Raw genomic sequence first — 19,569 nt, forward strand, 5'->3', positions numbered from 1 at the left:
GCAAGTTTCTTCTTGAAGTTTTTAATTTTTCAAAGGTTTGGTTTATGGAATGGGTTAGAACCATGATTTTCTTTTTTTTTTTAAATATAATTATCATTCATCAACTCCCACGAATTGCTCCAAGTTAAGGAACAAAACTTGTACAATATGCAAAAAAAAAAAAAAAAAAACTCCAGTAAGAAAATAATTTGAAGGCAATATTTATTTTACAAAAACCACTCTAAGTACAAATTAAGAAATAAAGTTTTCGAGTCTTGGATTAAAAAGTAGTATTTGAAATTCAAGAAAATGATATTTCTTAATCATGTTCTAGTCTTTTGTCTCCATTGCCTTTTACTTTGAATTCCAATGAACAGAAGTACTGAATTTTATTTTACCAAAATCTATATGGCAAACAGCCGATAGGGCAAAGTCCAAACTCGTTGCTTATTTGATGTCAGAACGTTTTACCGTGTGAATTAAAATCTACTCCTCACTTTAATTCTTTTATATATGAAATCCTGCTAACTGCACCTTGTAACTTGCATCCCTCGGCTGGCAGGGTAGAGGCTGTGGCCCTTGACAGAGATGAGTCACTTGCCTTGCAACTTGCATGCCTTGGCTGACAGCAGCTAACCTCGAATTGAAAGCGTGGGCACAATAAATCTTGCATCATGTGGCTTCTGGCAATCGACAGAATCAAAGCAGGAGTTAATTAATATGATGATGATGATGATGTTTTTTGTGTTAGGAAGAGTGGGTCTAGTTTCGTTGGTATTGATCAATTAAAAGGTCTAGAGTTTCTTTTTTAGGTCTTTAACATAAGAGAGTCCTATTTATAGAAAATTTTAAACAATAAAAGGAATTATGTAATAGAGAAATAAAAGGTGATGGCGTTAAAATCAAGACAAAAATGAAGTAAAAAAAAATAGAAAAAATAAAAAAAGATAGAATTGGTTGAATGAAAGTTAATTCGTAATTCAATTAAATTAAAATTTTATCAATAAGTTTATAATTCAAAGTTTTATATTTTGAACAATAAAGATCGAGTTTAAAGCATTCTAAAAATAAATTTATTAAATCACCTATTTGATGAGATTTTTTTTATTGTCTCTTTAGTTATTGATTAACTCTAGTTTTAGTTAGAGAATAACTTTTTATATCCATTATTTGATAGTGAAAATTTTTCTAGTAGTCCATTATTTTTTTCTTTTATACTGGAGAGTTTTTCATGTAAATCGTGATGTACTTTATTTTTCTTGCATTGTTGACTGTTGATTGTTATTTATTACTGTGAATTTATTACAAAATATTGCTTCTATATTATTGTGTTTATTACTTCAGGGCTAATAAGTGATATCAGAGCAAAGGTTATTTTCAGACATCGATATAAAAGCAATCTAAGACAAAAGTAAATTATATTTGAAATTATAGAAAGTGATATAAGCTTCATGATAAAATTGATAGTATCAAATTATTCAATTTGAAAGCCTATGATAAAAGATCATTTATACTGTAAAGATTTATATGAGCCGATATTGGGTGATTCGACTAAACCAATTGATATAAAAGAGGAAAGCTGAAAGAAGTTAGGTAGAAAGACGTTAACTACAATAAAAATGAGTCGATATCAACGTGTCTATCATATATTGCAAGAGACAAATGCCCATATTATTTAAAAAAATTGACAGCATTGTATGAGAGAAAAATAGTTATGAATAAAGTTATACTTATTAAAAAGCTTGTAACTTTACAGTATAGAGATAGATGATCAATTACATAATACTTGAGTGATTTGAAGATATATTTAATCGAATGACTACTATGAAGCTTAAGATAAATGATAAAATAAAGACATTGTTTCTTTTAGGTTCATTGTCAGACAACTAAAATACTCTAGTTTTGATTGTTCTTAAGTCAACTCTTGATTATAAAGTAAAATTGAAAATGATAAAGGACAATATGCTTAATAAAAACGCAAGATGAAAAGATTTAAACTCTGAGAAGCAAGCTCTGGTCACAAAAAATAAAAGTAGAAATATTGACAGAGGTCAATACTTAAAAAGCCATAATAAGTCTAAACATAGGTTCAAATCCAAAGATAAAGTAAAATGCTTTCATTGTGGTAAAGCAAGTTATATAAAGCGATACTACAAAATCTTAAAGTAAAAGCAAAAAAAATGAGAAAGGTAAAAGTTTAGATGATGATAATGTTATAGTAGTGAATTCAGATAGTAATTTAGTTACTTTGATTGTACACATGGTGATTGTAATCATATTGGTAATTCCAACATTAAGTGCATATTTGACATAAGAGTGATATATCATTGTGTTCCTAAGAAGGAGTTATTTATATCTTACAAAGTAAGAGACTTTGGTTGCACCAAGATGAAAAATAAAAGTGTGTCACAGATTGTTAGGATTGGTGATATTATTATACAAACTAGTACCGACTATATGTTGACTTTAAGGGATGTCAGACACATTTTGAATATGAAAATGAACTTACTTGCTATTAATATCCTTAATAAGGAGGGATATGAGAGTTGATAAAAGAATAAACAATAGAAACTTTTCAAATAATCTATGGTAGTTACAAGGGAAAATTATGCTACACAATATACAAGACATGATTACAATTGAGCGATAACCAAATAAATGTCATTGAGGATGATACTTCAGTAAACTTGTGACATAAGAGGCTGGCACATATGAGTGAGAAGGGGTTACAGGTTTTGGCAAGGCAATCTTTCATTATCTTAACTAAAGGTAAGTCTCTCAATTCATGTGATCATTTTTTATTTGACAAGCATCGTAGAGTTTCTTTTCATAAGAGTTCTTAGAGAAAAAATAGATTGAAATTGATTTATCCTGACATATGTGATCCTATTAAGGTACAGTTATTGGGTGGTAGTAGGTATTTTATTACTTTTATTAATGATGCTTCATATAAAACTTGAGTGTATATATTGAAAAACAAAAGCTAAGTATTGTAGTATTTTCAAAAATTTTATACTATGGTGGAAAAGATGATAGGGTTGCCATTGAAGTGTATTCGGATTGATAATAGTTGAGAATACACATCTAAAGACTTTGAAGAGTACTATTCAAAACATACGATCAAGCATGAGATGATAAAACTTGAAATATCGTAGTATAATGGTGTAGTTGAAAGGATGAATTGTACCATTATAAAAAAAGTCATATGTATATTGAGGATGGTAAAATTATCAAACCATTATAGGGTGAAAAGTTAACACAACTTGTTATTTGCTTAATAGATCATAATCAGTTCTTTTAAGCTTTAACATTCTAGAAAGAGTGTAGATAAAAAAAAAAATATGCTTTGTACTTTCACTTGAAAATTTTCAGGTGTAAAATATTCATACATGTGCTGAAAGAGCAGAGGTCAAAGCTTGATAGTAAAGCCACATAGTATGTGTTTATAGAATATAATGATGAGGAATTTGGCTATAGAATATGAGATCTAGTGAAGAAAAAGACACTAAAAATCAAAGATATGATCTTTCATGAAAAAGAGACTATAGCAAATTTTGAAAAAAATAAGAAGACTACACGAGTTACTATTGAGTGTAATATTTTAACACTAACAGAGATTCCACAGAAAGAACCACAGATAGTGAAAATAAGCAAGAAACATAATTTAGAGATATGAATAAGCTAGTCACAGTTAGTAATGAGCTAAAAACAATCAGTTTTAAGCAAAGAAAGTAATCTTCTCTACCTGAAAGTGTTGAGCAAGGTGAGCAATCCTTTTCACTAGAAAATATTAAGCAAAAAGAGTTACCTTAAGCATCAGATGGTATACAGTTTCAGCCTAAAAGATTTACAAAAGAGCATAGGCCATCTACCAAGTATCCAAGTTTATATTTTATTTTAGTTACCAGTGAGGGAGAGCTAGAGAGTTTTCAAAATATGCAAGTTAATCTGAATAGAGAGCACTGATTAAAAGCAATAAAAAAAGAGATGGAGTCATTGTGAAAAAACTATACATATGATCTTGTTAAACTTTTGAAAAGAAAAAAACCTTTGAAAAATAAATGGGTATTTAAGTTAAAAAAAAAAAAAGATGGTGACAAACTATTGAGATATAAAGCTTGATTGGTGGTAAAGAATTTTTTTTTTTAGAAATCAGGCATCGATTTTGATGAGATCTTATTTCCAATTGTGAAAATGAGTTTTATTCAAGTGATACTAGGATTAACAGCTAGTTTGAATATTGAGCTTAAGTAACTTAATGTCAAGACTGCATTCTTGCATAGTGACTCATAGGAAGACATTTTTATTGATCAACCTGAAAGTTTTGAAGTGAAAAAAAGAGCACTTAGTTTGTAAACTGAAGAAAAACTAATATGGCTTGAAACAAGTTGTACAACAGTGGTACAAAAAATTTAATTTTTTATGGTAAGCCACGGTTATAAAAGAGTAGCAACAAATCCTTGTGTGTATATCAAAAAATTTTTTGATAGTAACTTCATTATTCTCTTATTATATGTTGATGATATATTGATTGTGAGACAAGATGCTGGTATAGTTTTTGGGTTGAAAGAACAATTGTCTAAGTCCTTTGACATGAAAGATTTAAGTTCAGCAAAATAGATTCTCAATATGGACATTATCCAAGATAGAAAAGCTGAAAAGCTATGATTATCACATGAAAAGCATACTAAACGAGTGCTTAATAAATTCAACATGCAACATGCTAAATCAGTTGACAATCCACTTGTCAACCATTTTCATCTGAGTAAAAAATTTTATTCGATAACTAAAAAAGAGCAACTAATTATGTATAGTATTTCTTATTCTTCTGTAGTCAATACTTTAATGTATCTTATGGTTTGTACACAGCCTAATATTGCTCATGTAATTAATGTAGTGACTAATTTTTTTTAATCTAGGAAAGGTTCACTGAAAAGCAATGAAATAAATTTTTAGATATTTAAGGGCACCTCAAAAATGTGCTTGAGTTATGAAGTTTCACAATCAGTTCTAGAATAGTTTTTTGTTGCTAATATAATAAGTGATCTTGATAGTAGGAAATCTACTTCATGTATTTATTCATTTTTACAGAAAAAGCTATTTTTTAACAATTTAAGTTGCAAAAGTGTGTTACCTTATCAACTACAGAGACTGAGTATATTACAGCAATCAAAACAGGTAAAGAAACACTTTGGATGAAATGTTTTCTTCTTAAATTTGGGTTGAATCAAAAAGAATATGTGATGTTTTGTGATAGTCAGAGTATTTTAGATTTGAGTAAGAATGCAATGTATCATGCTAGAATGAAGCACATTAATATTAGATAACATTGATTACGTTCGGTGATTGAGGAATAGCAGATGCTGTTGAACAAATCCATATTGATGAAAATATACCAGATATGTTAATTAAGATACTTTTCAGAAAAAAGTTTGAGCTTTGCATTAATTTGGCTAGAATAGGTTCCTTGTCAAAGTAAATTTCAAATGAAACTACTATGATAATGAATTTGCTCCTAATGGAGCTGGAGGAGGAGATTGTTAAGAAAAGTGAGGTCCAACCCCATTGGTTTTGGCCAATTAAAAGGCCTAAAACTTTTTCTTTTTTTTTTTGTCTTTGACCTAAGAGAGCCCTACTTATAAAAAGTCTTAAACAATAAAAGAGGGTTGTGTAATAGAGAAATAGAAGGTAGTGGTGATGAAACTAAAAGAAAGAAGAAAAGTCAAGAAAAATAGAGAGAAAGGAAAAAATAGAGAGTTAATTGAACGGAAGTCGATTCGTAGTTCGATTGAGTTGAAATTTTATTAATAGTTTTATTATTTAGAATTCTACATTCTAAATGGTGAAGATCATGTTTGAAGCTCTCTGCAAATAAATCTAAGGTATATTTGTTGAGTCATTTATTTAGTGAAATTTCTTCAATTATCTCTCTAATTATTTATTAGTTTTAGTTTTAATTAGAGAAAAACTTTATATATTTATTATTTGATAGTAAAAATTTTTTTAGTGATTTATGATTTTTTTTCTCTACACTTGAAGATTTTTTACGTAAATTTTGATGTGTTTTATTTTTTTTATGTTATTGATTGTTGATTGTTATCTATTATTATAAGTTTATTATAATATATTACTTTCATATTATTGTATTTATTATTTCAGGTTTGACACTTTGACGGCTATTCCTAACCGGAGCACAACCGGCAACGCAGCAATGTGCACTTAAAAACGTTTTAATTACGTGCACGGCTGCGATGTAACGTACCTCGTGCGGTTGTGAAATTTTACGACAAAGAGAACGTAGATTGGGCCGCGGAGGATGCTTTTGCTGCTGCGGAGGATGCTTTTGCTGAAAAGTTCATCGATCCAACTCAACATTTCATTTTCTATGTTTAATAAAGGATAACATTATACTAGTACTACTCAACTAGCTAGCTCTCAAACTCAGTAGTTGTAGTAGTAATTCTTAGAATTGATCTGTGTCAGTTACTCAGTCGGTCAAAAACCTTAATCGGAAAGATTCTAATAAAAAATTTGAAGATATATTATTTAATTGTATATATTATAATTTTTAGGTGGTACTAAAGATTTTAACACATCAATTTTTTATTTAAAAAATATTGGTTAATTGTATATATTATCATTTTTAAATAGTTACCATATTTAGTCTGTTTGTATTTTATATAAATAATGTTTTAGTCTCGTCAATAAAATCAGTTAAACCATTTATAAATTTTTTTTTCCCTCAAAAACCTTTAAACTCTTCAATTCGAGCTTTCCGATGCACTCTTAGATTATACTAATCTAAAAAAAAAAAAAAACAAACCTTCAAGCTTTTGACTCTGGTCACAAAATGTTGAAGGTAAATAGGTTAACTGACTAGCGTGGCGATATCACCAGAGTCAATGGCACTCGGTTTCCAAGAAACTAAAGCCTTCTCTTCAACCTTTTCAATCTGGCCTTTTGTTTCTGAGTAATCTTGTCAAGGGGAGCAAGCCCTGAGTTTTGTAACATAACATGGGACACTGCCACACTTAAATGGAGGTGGGTGAACCAACTGCACAGGAATTGATTGCTCTTTTTTTTTTTTTTTTTGAGTGGTTTATTGATGAGTAATAGAGATTTTTATTTACTGGCTCATATCTCTCCTGTATTTGCACCATATCCAAGTAGTGCAGGTTGTACATGCCAAATATTGGTAATTAAACAGATTAGTCATCAGAATTAAGATTCATTTGGTGCCAAAACACATTACCAAAGAGTTTCTTGGGAATATAATACCGAGTATTAATTCAAAAAAAAAAATAAAGGTTTATCATATAAATTATATATTGTCAATCAAATAGTAACAGCGAGCTTCTTTGTTAAACTTTACATCCAATGGTTTTTTACCGATCAATGCGCCCATAGACAGGGAAGCAGTGCAAAAATTCAAACGGAGAAAGATCAGGAAGGATTCCCCTGGTTTCCGCTCGTGGATTATAGAGGAGATGCCAATGTAAAGAAGACAAACGCAAAAAAGTTTAAAAGCTTTATTTGGTTCTCCTGATTTTTTTATAACACAGTAAAACAATAACAATTAACAAAAGTAATCTCATTTTAAAGTTAGCAACTCGCTTAAGTAATATAAAGAAATTTTCTCGTTTATTAATTATGCACGAAAATCTTGTTTATTTTTCATTTGATGCTGCACCGCCTATAGGAGATCATGAGGTGGCGGACCGTTCTAATTATAGCAGCATTACCTCCTAGAGATTATATTTATATATATGCATGTTTCCCTCTGTCAAGGGAAGATCATAAAGTGAAATCTCAGATTAACTATTACTATAGCAACGTACGTCAAAAATAGTTGTTGATCCATAACCTTATTAATTCACCGTTAAAGATTGGTTTCGAGGTTGTACAGTTCTTAATGGCTTAATTTTTTATAATTAAAATTATCAAAAATTGAATTTGATTACTTAAATTAAGATTTAGCACTTTATGCACTATTGACTTTTAATGGCTTAATACACAATTCTGTGTCTTACTCTCAGGTGGTGGTAACAAGTCTTTTTCACAGAGGAAGGGTGGAAGGAAAGGGCTCTCCAACTTCTAATCTAGTAATTGCTTTCTCTCTTTCCTACAAACTAATAACTAGTAATAGTAGTAAATTTTAGCTGAAGTCTTTAATCCATGTCCTTCTTCTTCTTCTTTTTTTTTTTTTTTTGAATGTTTCTTCCAAATAGATATTAGTAAATGAAAGACCAATTTTTCTAAAAAGTGCAATTTGTAAAGAAATAACTTAAATTTAAAGAGTACTTGGTTAACAAAATTCATAAAAGACTAGGTTCAACATCAAGTTTGATATGCATTTTACGAAAGATGGGCTAAAATTGAATTAATTTGCGGAAATGAATTGCTAAATACTGTAATTTGCAACTATCGACAAAAACAATTATTATCATTAAAGTGGATTGGTTACGCTAAACTCAAAGATGTTGAATGATCCTAAAATGTCATCATATGTTCATGATTCAAGAATCATGGCCATGATTAATTTTAAATGCAACATGTTTAACCCAAAAAAAAAAAAAGTGTCCATGTATGTAATATCAACTGAGATGATAAGTTGCAACCTTCAGGAGTTGAGTGGATTAATCACATGAAATGCCATGAATGCGAAAAACGTTATCCAATTACCCAATGGTATCATGCACCTTTCAACACATTTATTTAGTTACAACTTATGAGCCTTCTTTGTGGGCACCAAATTATTCTGTGATTTAAGTAAAGATATTTAATGTTGATTCATCTTCATATTGTTTGCCTTAATATTAAAATTAATGTTTGAAGATTGAAGTTAGAAAGAATTTATTATATATATAATGTACTCTTCAATTATAAATATAAGGGTATGAAAATTTAAAGTTAGATTAAAAAAATTGTAAAAATAAAGATATGTAGTTTCTATTAATGAAAAGCTTACAAAATAAATATAATTACATTTTATAAAGATATTTCTATCTCTATTGCTCCTATATTTTTTTGCTAAAAAAAGGATATTTATAAACGCTTTCAAAAAGAAAAAAAATTAAGTCTCTCACCAGAAATTGGAAAGGCAAAAGTACGTCGGTGATGGAATCTAAAAGATGACATCTCTTGTCGTGAACCTTTTACAAAAAAAAGATTTATGTAATAATTAAACTCTCACAGCGGTACAACTTTCCGGTTTATGGTTGTTGATTAATCCGAACGAATTCTGGTAGAGAAAAAAAAAAAAAAAAACTCCTATTTCCGTGGAAGAATTGGAGCAAAAGAGTTGCAATAAAAGTTTGCAATTAATAGACTGAATGAACTAACACACTGTCCGCCTGTTTCAACAAACTCATTAACAACGGTCCTGAAACTCGCCTCCTTCTCTGCTTTCTTCCCTTAAATTCATGTCACATCTGGTTCTGGCAGATTTTCATGATTTCACTTTGTAAGCTACACCTTTTCCTTCTTTGCTTTTTTGTAAACTCTGGGGTTTCTTTACTTTCTTGTAAACAGATGTTTCTGGGGTTTTTTTTTTTTAATTTTGTTTTGTCTTTGTAAGTATCTTTAGTTCGCGCCCAACGGTTTTCTCACTGTTGTTTAACTTACGAGTCATGAATTATTTGGTGGGCTGTGGGTATTAGTTTTTAACTTTAATATATATATATATATATATATGCATACATATGTCCTTTGGTGTACGCTTTGGACATAAATGATTTCATGTTAAGATTTCTGTCAGTAGGTGAAACTTATCAGAATTGAACTTGTTTCAATTGTATTTCTTATTGGTGTTCGATTTGATTGGAAGTGAATTTGGTACATGTCAGTTTCATTCCTCTTTCATTATGTCCATATTAGTTAGAAGTTAGAACCATTTATGACTTCTAATTTTCTTTTTTAGATATTATCATTACGTTACGGTCTCAATTAATGCTATTTGATGAGATTTTTTGCGATGGAAAACTTGATTCCTTGTTTCCCTTTTCATTGACCTGTTAGCTTAGTGTTTGTTGCTGTATGTTGAATTATACTTGGTTTTTATGGACTTTTGAAAGTCTCTTATGTGCTGAGAGTTTTCTTTGGACAGATTCCATAGATGAAAGTTTTTTCAGCTAAGGTGGACGATGGAAGAGAAGGACAAGATGGGAAACCATCGGTTGGTCCTGTATATCGTAACCTACTAGCCAAGAATGGATATCCTCCACCTGTTCCTGATATGTCTACTGCTTGGAGTCTTTTCAGGTAATTGTTTATGTTTCACTTTTATTTTATTAGTTACCGTTCGCAACCTCTTTCATATGGATTCCAGCTGCTTGTTCTATTGCATAGAACCTGAAAACATAAATATGTTTTATATTTTCCATTAACTTTGTCATATGCTAGATTTCAAAGATCGAAGTGAAAGTTATATTGCTGTTACATTGACATCTGGAAGCAAAAAAAAAAAAAAAAAATCTCAAGGCAATCGAATGATACTGGATGATATTAAAATAAAACTAAAAAAGAGAAAATAGAGGAAAAAAAACTTGAAGGAAGGCCTTACCTAGTATGTGAATTAGAGTAGGCTAATACAGTTGAAGGTTCCTTTGTCGTAACTTTGACCTAGATTTTCCTTGCACAAACTAAATATTAGCATACTAGAATTGTTTTTTGTCTTTTTGACAACAATATGGATCTTAACGTGCAGTTCATCTGTTCAGAAGCACCCCGGAAACAGGATGCTTGGATGGCGAAGAATTGTTGATGGGAAGGTAAAATTTATGTTCAAAACCAGATTTCAGTATTTGTACCAGATTTCTACTAGTTGCTTTTTTACTTTTTTTAGTCTTTAGGTGGGCCCTTATATCTGGAAAACATACAACGAAGTTTATGATGAAATTCTGCACATTGGTTCTGCATTACGAGCATCTGGTGCCGAACCTGTAAGCATAAATATGTCTATTTTCTGAGGCCTTGTAATTGTTAATGAAAATTTGGTTACAAAGCGATTTCAGTTTTTACTCTGATCTTTTCTCTGTACTGTTTTACTCACATACTTGTGGCAGGGATGTCGGGTTGGGATTTATGGAGCAAACTGCCCACAGTGGATTATGGCGATGGAGGTCTGCTTTAAGACTTTCTATATGAAGTTTTTAAGTAACAACTTTGTTTTTTCCGTCCTCTCACGGGCATCTTGACAGCTACTGTTAAGATCACTATTGTTATAATGGTTCTTGCATCAAATGCAAAAATCTTTCTTAATTCAGGATAACTAATGTATCAAATATGAGAATCATTTTAAAAGAGTAAGTTTGCAAGTGCCCTTTGGGCACTAGCTAGAAGGCCCTGTAACTTTTATCTTTTTTCCAATGTTTGTAGGCCTGCAGTGCCCACAGTTTGGTTTGTGTGCCTCTCTATGATACACTGGGTAAATGCCTCTTGAGGAATTTCCTCCTTTTGATAAAATTTTAAGATCTCTGTCTGCTCAAGAAGCTCTTTTTTTTTTTTTGGATTTTATTGTTTGATATTTGAGGTTCTTAATGATTGTTTGATATTTGAGATTCTTAATGACCCCCATTATCTGTCGCAATTGCAACAGTGAAACTTTGGGGCTAACATGTGCAAAAGCCAAGTTTGAATGAACCATCACCCTTCCTAAACCCCATTATAGTGAGATCTTTTCTGGTTAATAAGTTAGTTTACTAGGGGCATCTTGTTGGTCTTTGTGGGAGGTGTTTCCACCACCCATGATGATGTACATACGTTTTGGAACATCAGGATGACTGGCAGGTTCTTCTCTCCTGCTATTTGTGAGTCTCACTGCTGATTTGAATACTATAGAATATTAATGGCTAAAAAAAGAATAGTATAGAATATTCAACTCTTTTAGATTCCTGTCCAGATGATACAATTGAACTAATATGTATTCTGCTTGATAGCAGTATCAATCAGTGTATTGCTAGGCATGCTGCCAGATTTTTTTATCTGATATTAGTCCTACAAAATTCGGTGCTTCATTATTCAGCATCCATAGCGTAATTCAGTTCTTGTAACCTGTGTGCAGGACCTGGAGCTGTAAATTTTATTATAGATCATGCAGAGGTTGATTTTGTATTTGTACAAGACATAAAAGTAAAAGAAGTAAGGTTTAGGTGTAACTGATACCCTTTTCCATATTATCATCTAATTTCAAAATCAACATTCTGATGTTACCCATGCCTTTGCAGCTTTTGAATCCAAATTGTAAATCTACTCAACGGCTGAAAGGTGAAACATAACTAGAAAAAAAAACTTTAGTTTGCTGATAGCTGCTAGAAGGCTCTGTGCTGAGTTTTATTTTGGTGGCAGCAATGGTTTGCTTCACCTCATTGACGGAGGAAGACAGTGCTAACGCTTCTCAAATGGGGGTTAAGACATATTTGTGGAACGAGTTTCTCCACATGGTTACTTTTTACTCTCAATTTCTATACTCTAAGTGAGAGAGATAATTCAACTTCCAATAGACTAAGATTTTCATTTTCTTTTTCACTTTGGGTTTGCTATGTTTTGTTACTGTTTATTCCATCTTAAAATTTTCTTGCGCTGGTATAATGAGCAATGCTAAAAATTTAGATTGCGTTATGGAAAATTCTATTTAGTCTTTTTAGGTGTGAATTTCAGCAGAAATTGTACCAACTAATCCTCTATTTGATATGTTAATTTTGCATCGCAACCTATCCATATTAAGATCTGTTGAAACTCATTTTCACATTTTTACATGTGACTTTTTCATGCCTTTTTTCCCTTTCTGAATATCTTTTTTTTTTTAAATTCTATGTGAATCTTTGAGCCTGTTGTTGCATCAGGGAAAGGAAAATCCACAAGAGATTTCACCACCTCAACCATTTAACATTTGCACAATTATGTATACAAGCGGCACCAGTGGAGATCCTAAGGGTGTTGTGTTAACACATGAAACAATTGCACTACTTGTATACGGCATTGATCTTTTCTTGGATCAATTTGAGGACAAGGTATACTTAATGCTTGGACTTCATATAAATAATCTCTATAGATATGATTCTTCCCCTGTTGTTCAAGTAACACCAGGTTATTCTTTCTTGTTAATATTTACTTCATGTTAAAACAGCACAGTAATTTCGAGCGTGCCTTTTGTACAAGTATAATGCTGGTTCACCTTCTTGATATATCCTTATGTTAATCAGATGACAGTGGATGATATGTATTTGTCCTTTCTGCCCCTTGCTCATATCCTTGACCGCATGATTGAGGAATACTTTTTCCATAAAGGAGCATCTGTTGGCTACTATCATGGGGTATGCTACTGGAACTCTGTTTCTTAAGCATATCAGGAACTCTTTTGGGTCCCCGGTTACATGTCAAGAATTGATAAGAGAGGAGAAAAGGGATTGGGAATGAAAAACATGGTACTCTTATGTTTGGTTGAGGAAATGAAATGTAGAAGGAAGAGAGGAATGGGGGTGGGGAAGCCCCGGCCTTGAACCCCCATGGTAGAGGGGTGGGTGTTTTAAGGAAGTTATGAACTTGTAATCAATACCATTAATGAAGTGTAGCAGTCATGGCAGGACATGACCACCATCGAATGGTGCTCATTATGCTATGCCAGACGTATGGTGACGATGGAATTATTTAGATAGATAAGCATAGGGTCACAGAAAGAGGAAAAGAGAAAATGGGGATGTGATTGTCGCTGTCTACAAACCAAAAGTCCACTTATGATTTTCCTTATTAAGTTATAAATGTGCTTGATTAGTCAATATTTTTTTTTTTCAAAACCATGTTATCAACATGACTTTTTTTCAAAAATATGCTTGTTCTTATAGAACTTGAAGGAACTGCGGGATGACATAATAGAGTTGAAACCAACATTTTTAGCCGGTGTACCCCGAGTTTATGATATGATTCATGAAGGCAAGTCATTGATAAACCTTTATCTGCTGATTGATTTTCAGTGACAAATATTCACTCAGCGAAGTTTATCTATTTTTTAGGTATTAAAAAAGCACTAGAAGAACTCAGCCCGTTGAGGAAGCAGATTTTTTATGCTCTCTACAAATAGTAAGACAGTGCTCGCTACAAATAGTAACTCATTCCCTTTACTTGTAGTAGAAGTGCATATAAAATAACCATGATGCCGTTGCACACTTGTTCTATTTACAGCAAACTTTTTTGGATGAATCGAGGGCATAAACATAAATATGCATCACCTTTAGCAGATTTGTTGGCCTTCAGGAAGGTAGTGATTTTTCTCCTCTAAAAACTTATCGTCTAAACTGAAATTTTGGCCATATTTGGGAGCTTGATGATTACCATGCATCTATCTTCAACATTGTGGAACCCTGATTAATGGGTTTAGATCACATAAATACTTGTTCATCGAGTTTGCATTATTCAAAATGGCTTTCAAATTTCGGTGTTACCTGATCTTTGGCTTTAGAATTCTGGAGACTGGTCAAACCCGGCCAATTCTCCCTTACTTATTGCCTTTACTATTCCCTTGAAAAGTGTGTTTGTTTCAGTTTTGGGGAAATAACCTCTTGACAAATAACGTGCCATCATCTTTCTTTTCCATTTCTACAAGGTCAAAGCTAAGTTGGGCGGTCGGCTTCGATTGTTATTATCTGGAGGTGCACCATTGAGCTCTGAAGTAGAAGAATTCCTGCGGGTCACTTGTTGTGCCTTTGTTGTCCAAGGCTATGGTAAATTCCTGTCTATAGTAGTATAGAAAATAAGCACAGGTTATCTAGGTTCTATTTAAAACAGGGAAAGAGAAAAGAAGAAAGAAAGAAAAAAGAAATGGGTTTGTGTTGGTTGGCAGAAAGTGTAAATTCTGCCGCATTTCCAAGCATTTTCTGAAGAAAATAAATTATTATGATCAGTCTTTTTTCTTAATTCACCTTCAAATTGACAATTTAGCAATATCCTTTTATACTTCATGCTTAAACATCATGGATATTTTCATTTTCCTCTTATTTGTATTTGAAGTTCCTATTCCAAGCATAACTGCTTATCACTGTATGGTGCATTTGTTGACTTAGGTGTTTGATGGTTTCTCTAGGCAGAATGCTGATCAGATACATAATTCTCATACAGCTCTTATCCCCATTGTACAATTTGCATTGTGGTTCATATAGGATTGACAGAAACTTGTGGAGCTTGCACTATTGGCTTTCCGGATGAGATGTGCATGGTCGGTGCTGTTGGGTCCCCAGCTGTGTACAATGAGTTGCGCCTAGAGGAGGTTTCAGACATGGGCTACAATCCACTCGGAAATCCTCCCTGTGGTGAGATATGCGTGAGAGGAAAGACTCTTTTCTCTGAGTATTATAAAAATCCTGAACTGACAAGAGAATCTTTCAAGGATGGATGGTTTCATACAGGTTGGGAAGTTCAATTTCCTGTCAAACTTGCAAACTGAATTTTTAATCACCAATCTTGCATTCTGATTTCATAATTCTTTGACACTCCCAGGAGACATAGGGCAAATGCTTCCTAATGGAGTTGTTAAGATTATTGATAGGAAGAAAAATCTTATTAAGCTCTCCCAGGGAGAGTACGTGGCACTAGAGTATTTGGAAAATGTTTATGGAGTCACTCCAATTGTTGATGATGTGAGCATCTTCTTTGATTAATTTCTTAATTGATTGCACAAGAAATTAATGTGTTTTAATCAATTTAAAAACAAATCTTCTCGATTCCATATGGATTTAAATTATGTTTGGTACTATTTCTTTAGGTATGGGTCTATGGAAACAGCTTCAAATCAATGCTAGTTGCTGTGGTTGTGCTACATGAAGAAAATGCTAAAAAGTGGGCATACTTAAATGGTTACACAGGTTCACTCTCTGAGCTTTCTTCTCTCAATAACCTACAGAACTATGTCCTCTCAGAGCTGAAATCCACGGCTGAGAAAAACAAGGTAACATCTACTTAAATTCAATCTGATACTGGTGAAATGAAAATTTTGGGGTAAGTTTTGCTAGTTCTTTACATTTTACTGTCGTGTTCTATTCAAAATGAAATGTTTGAAGGCACGAATCAATGGCCTGATGCACGACCTAAACATAATCTGCCTTTCTGCTGCTGCAAACTGTTGTTACTACAAGATATGAAAATACGTTTTCTGCAAATACTTGATTGCAAAAACACATGCATTTATGGAGAGAAACCAAAACTTTCAAACAAAAATACATACAAGATTATCCGAATAAGCTCCCACGTTACAAAAAGTGGGTTTCATTGTTGTTCTGAACTCTCACATGAATACATAGAACATCTTTTTTTTTTTTTTAATTCTCTATATGACTTCATAGAATGCTAGTAACTGTTACACGTGGACCAAGTGACTTTTCCTTTCTTCGATTAGAAGTTTGTTTATTCAGTAGTTATTGTTTGCATCTTTTGAAAACCAGATGAGAGGTTTTGAATTCATCAAAGGAGTAATTTTGGAACCCCACCCCTTTGACATGGAAAGAGATCTAGTGACTGCAACATTGAAGAAAAAAAGAAACAATCTGCTTAAATATTATCAGGTAATTTGCACTACTTTCATATATGCTTCTTTTTAGCAACTAGTATGGGAGACTCACAAGTTATTTTACAGGCTGAAATCGATGCACTCTACCTAAAGTTGACTGCAAAAATAAGAAGCTGAAGTAAAAGAGCGTGTATGCCATGATGATAAACCCCCTATCCTGCTTCATCGTTACTGCAACATATATGTAACTTAGCAAATAAAAGTGAAAAAATATATACCAGGAAAAAATGGTTGTGTTGATTGTCTATGCTTAATGTATAAAATTAACAATAAAACTAGATTTTTAGATAAATATATTGAAAAAAAAAAAAAAGCAGAATGTCAATATTTTTATGCATTAATTTTTGACGAAGGTGAATAAATTATCCATAGCAATCTTCTTTATTACATTTTTTTAATTTAAATAAATATAATGTAAATTGTAATGTAAATTATACTTCTATGGAAGCTTACCATTTCACTTTATTAATGATTGATAAATATAAATAAAATCTCATTTTCCACGTTGTAATTTCCTTTCCTTTTTTTAATCTTCTCTGGTACAAAAGTTTCCAATTTCATTAATAGTATAGGTTGGCTGGCTGGCTGTCCTTTGGATTTACATTTTACTAAGCAAACGAGGTCGTTTTACCTTTGTTCAAACTAATTGCTGCAATAACAGAAAAAGGCCAGCTGCTAATCTCCCACGTGCGTCGGTTAAGTAATTGCCCGCCATGCGCGCTTCGAAAAGAACCCCAATCCTCTCTCTGAAGATCGCCCGTTATCTTTGTACACTTTCGACTAGCAATCTCGACAACGATATCAACAATTGCCTCCAAAAAAACCGCTTGAACAAAGCTCGAAAGATTTTTGAACAAAACCCAAATGCCGGATACATCTTATCATGGAACGCGATGATCAACCCTAATCTACGAAACGGCCAGGCTGAAAACGCCCATGACCTGTTCGATGAAGTGACCCTTAAAAACCCCGCTTCTTGGAATAACTTTTTGTCAGGCTTAAAGAAGAGCCAAAACCCAGAGGGAGTTTATAAATGCTTTTTAGAAATGGTTAGATTTGGTTTGAAACCGACTGAGTACACCATTTTGATTTTAGTTAATGCGGTTTCGGAAACGAAGTTTACGTTATTGGTGCCGCAGATTCATGGGCTTGTTGTTTGTTTGGGGCTTAATATGAGCATGTTTGTGGGGTCTGCGTTGATGAAATGGTACGCGCGAATAGGAGATGTAGAGGGGGTGGGGAGAGTGTTTGATGAGATTTTGGTAAAGAATGTTGCTTGTTGGAATGCTTTGATTTCAGGATATATGGAAGTAGGGTATTTTAAACAGGCTCGTAGGGTATTTGATAAGATGCCAGAGAGGGATATTGTTTCTTGGACTTCTTTGATTAATGGATACATTAGGAATAAGTGGATTAATAGAGCTAGGTCTATGTTTAATAAGATGAGTGAGAAGAACGTGGTTTCTTGGACCGTGATGATTAATGGATACGTGCAAAGTGAGAGGTTTCGGGAGGCGTTGACGCTGTTTGTTTTGATGTTAAGATCAGAGACGAGGCCTAATCAGTTTACATTTTCGAGTGTCTTGAATGCATGTGCTGGGTGTTCTTATCTTGTTACTGGCCAGCTAATCCATTCAAGCATCCTGAAGTTTGGGATACCAGAGGATTTAATATTGTCGGCTTCCAGTGTTGATATGTATGCAAAATGTGGGGATATTGGTGCTGCATTTTGCATTTTTGAGTCCATGCGCGAGAAGAATTTGGTATCATGGAATTCTTTGATCGCAGGTTATGCAAGACAAGGGCTTGGAAGAAGAGCATTGGAGGAATTTGATAGAATGATTAACACTGGTGTCTGGCCGAATCAGGTTACAATTTTTAATGTTTTATTAGCATGCAGGAATAGTGGATTGGTTGAAGAAGGTGAAAGACACTTCAATTCCATGGACCAGAAGTATGGAATACAAGCAGGGTTGGAGCATTATGCTTGTATGATGGAGATCTATGGGAAAACAGGTCAGCTGGATAAAGCAGATAAATTGATCAAGGGGATGTTTTTCAAGTTTGATGTGGTTGTTTGGTGTGCATTTGTAAGAGCCTTTTATTTGCACTCAGGTTTGGAACCTAGTGAACTTGCCACAGAAGGTATTTTAAAATTGAAAATGGATTATCCTTTAGTTTATTCAGCGTTTAGAAAGATACATGGTGTACCAGGAACAGTGACTGGTGTAACTGAATTTAGGCCCTTGAAGGAGATGAAAAAAAAGAGGAAAATAGCTAAACAGAAGGCTCTTAGTCGGATTGAATCTCCTGTGAAAGTGATATGAACCAATACAGCTGTATACTGTTTAATACAATAAGGCTTCTTAGCTGCAAATCCTTAGCCTGACTGCCTGACCAGTATAGCCTTTTGGACTTGTTATCTGGATTTTTTGGATAGATGATGTCTTGATTCGTGAGACATTGGTATCCAGATTGTGATGGCCACAATCTCATGGATCTAGGTTTCTATGGGGTGACAGGTGACAAAAATGAAATAGAATAAAGGGTTTTTGCCTAGTTCTTTAATTTTAGCAAGAACCTCTAGTGATATGAAACATCAAGAATGTTTTGACATTGGCTCATTATTTACGGTTGCAAAGTCGAGGTGAATCCATAGGTGGTTGTTATATCAAGCATCAAGCATGTTTCGATATCAGGTCAGTAGAATTAAGGAATTGAGATGAATCCCGCTGGTTAGGACTTGGGATATTTGTATTTCATGAGAAACTTTTCCCCATCATGAGGCAAACAAATTTTATCTTGGTTACAGATTGGTATTTTCTTCATTAATGGTTATGGTTTCTGGTCTGCGATTGTAAATAGAGTAAGGTGCAAATGTGAATGATTAGCGGGCAGGAGATATTACATTTTCATTAGTATTGTTTTTCTTTTAATCCTATGTACCAAATAAAAATTTATGCATGACGTTTTTAACATGGTGTGATTTTTTTTATCAATGTTTCGTCTGTTGTCAAATCTTTATTTGTGCGCTT

The 19,569-nt window shown here is 32.8% G+C and overlaps 2 protein-coding genes across 31 annotated transcripts; both read left to right on the top strand.

Annotated features, from left to right (window-relative positions):
- The first annotated feature begins 8,869 nt into the window (after window positions 1-8,869).
- On the top strand, window positions 8,870-16,875 carry LOC111304979 (long chain acyl-CoA synthetase 1-like). 30 transcript variants are annotated; one of them, XM_022902072.2, is made up of 20 exons: window positions 8,870-9,442; window positions 10,085-10,239; window positions 10,685-10,748; window positions 10,830-10,919; window positions 11,043-11,099; window positions 11,356-11,404; window positions 12,041-12,117; window positions 12,204-12,243; window positions 12,325-12,419; window positions 12,822-12,989; window positions 13,182-13,292; window positions 13,821-13,908; window positions 13,989-14,055; window positions 14,158-14,233; window positions 14,579-14,696; window positions 15,132-15,377; window positions 15,469-15,608; window positions 15,734-15,916; window positions 16,410-16,529; window positions 16,601-16,875. In XM_022902072.2, the coding sequence occupies exons 2-20, from the start codon at window positions 10,094-10,096 to the stop codon at window positions 16,649-16,651; spliced, it is 1,986 nt and encodes a 661-aa protein (XP_022757807.2). In that variant the 5' UTR covers window positions 8,870-9,442; window positions 10,085-10,093; the 3' UTR covers window positions 16,652-16,875. The 30 variants fall into 30 exon arrangements, with proteins under 30 accessions (XP_022757807.2, XP_089606146.1, XP_022757812.2 ...); XM_022902077.2 differs by lacking the exon at window positions 8,870-9,442 and adding an exon at window positions 9,690-9,735; XM_089750014.1 differs by lacking the exon at window positions 8,870-9,442 and adding an exon at window positions 9,693-9,731.
- Window positions 16,876-17,103: 228 nt separating this feature from the next.
- On the top strand, window positions 17,104-19,531 carry LOC111306400 (pentatricopeptide repeat-containing protein At5g15300-like). The gene has a single exon (XM_022904279.2). The coding sequence runs from the start codon at window positions 17,248-17,250 to the stop codon at window positions 18,859-18,861; it is 1,614 nt and encodes a 537-aa protein (XP_022760014.2). The 5' UTR covers window positions 17,104-17,247; the 3' UTR covers window positions 18,862-19,531.
- Window positions 19,532-19,569: the final 38 nt, after the last annotated feature.

Source organism: Durio zibethinus, chromosome 21 (genome assembly GCF_047325235.1).
Source record: "Durio zibethinus cultivar Kanyao isolate XHJ-2024 chromosome 21, ASM4732523v1, whole genome shotgun sequence".
NCBI classification, from domain to species: Eukaryota; Viridiplantae; Streptophyta; class Magnoliopsida; order Malvales; family Malvaceae; genus Durio; species Durio zibethinus.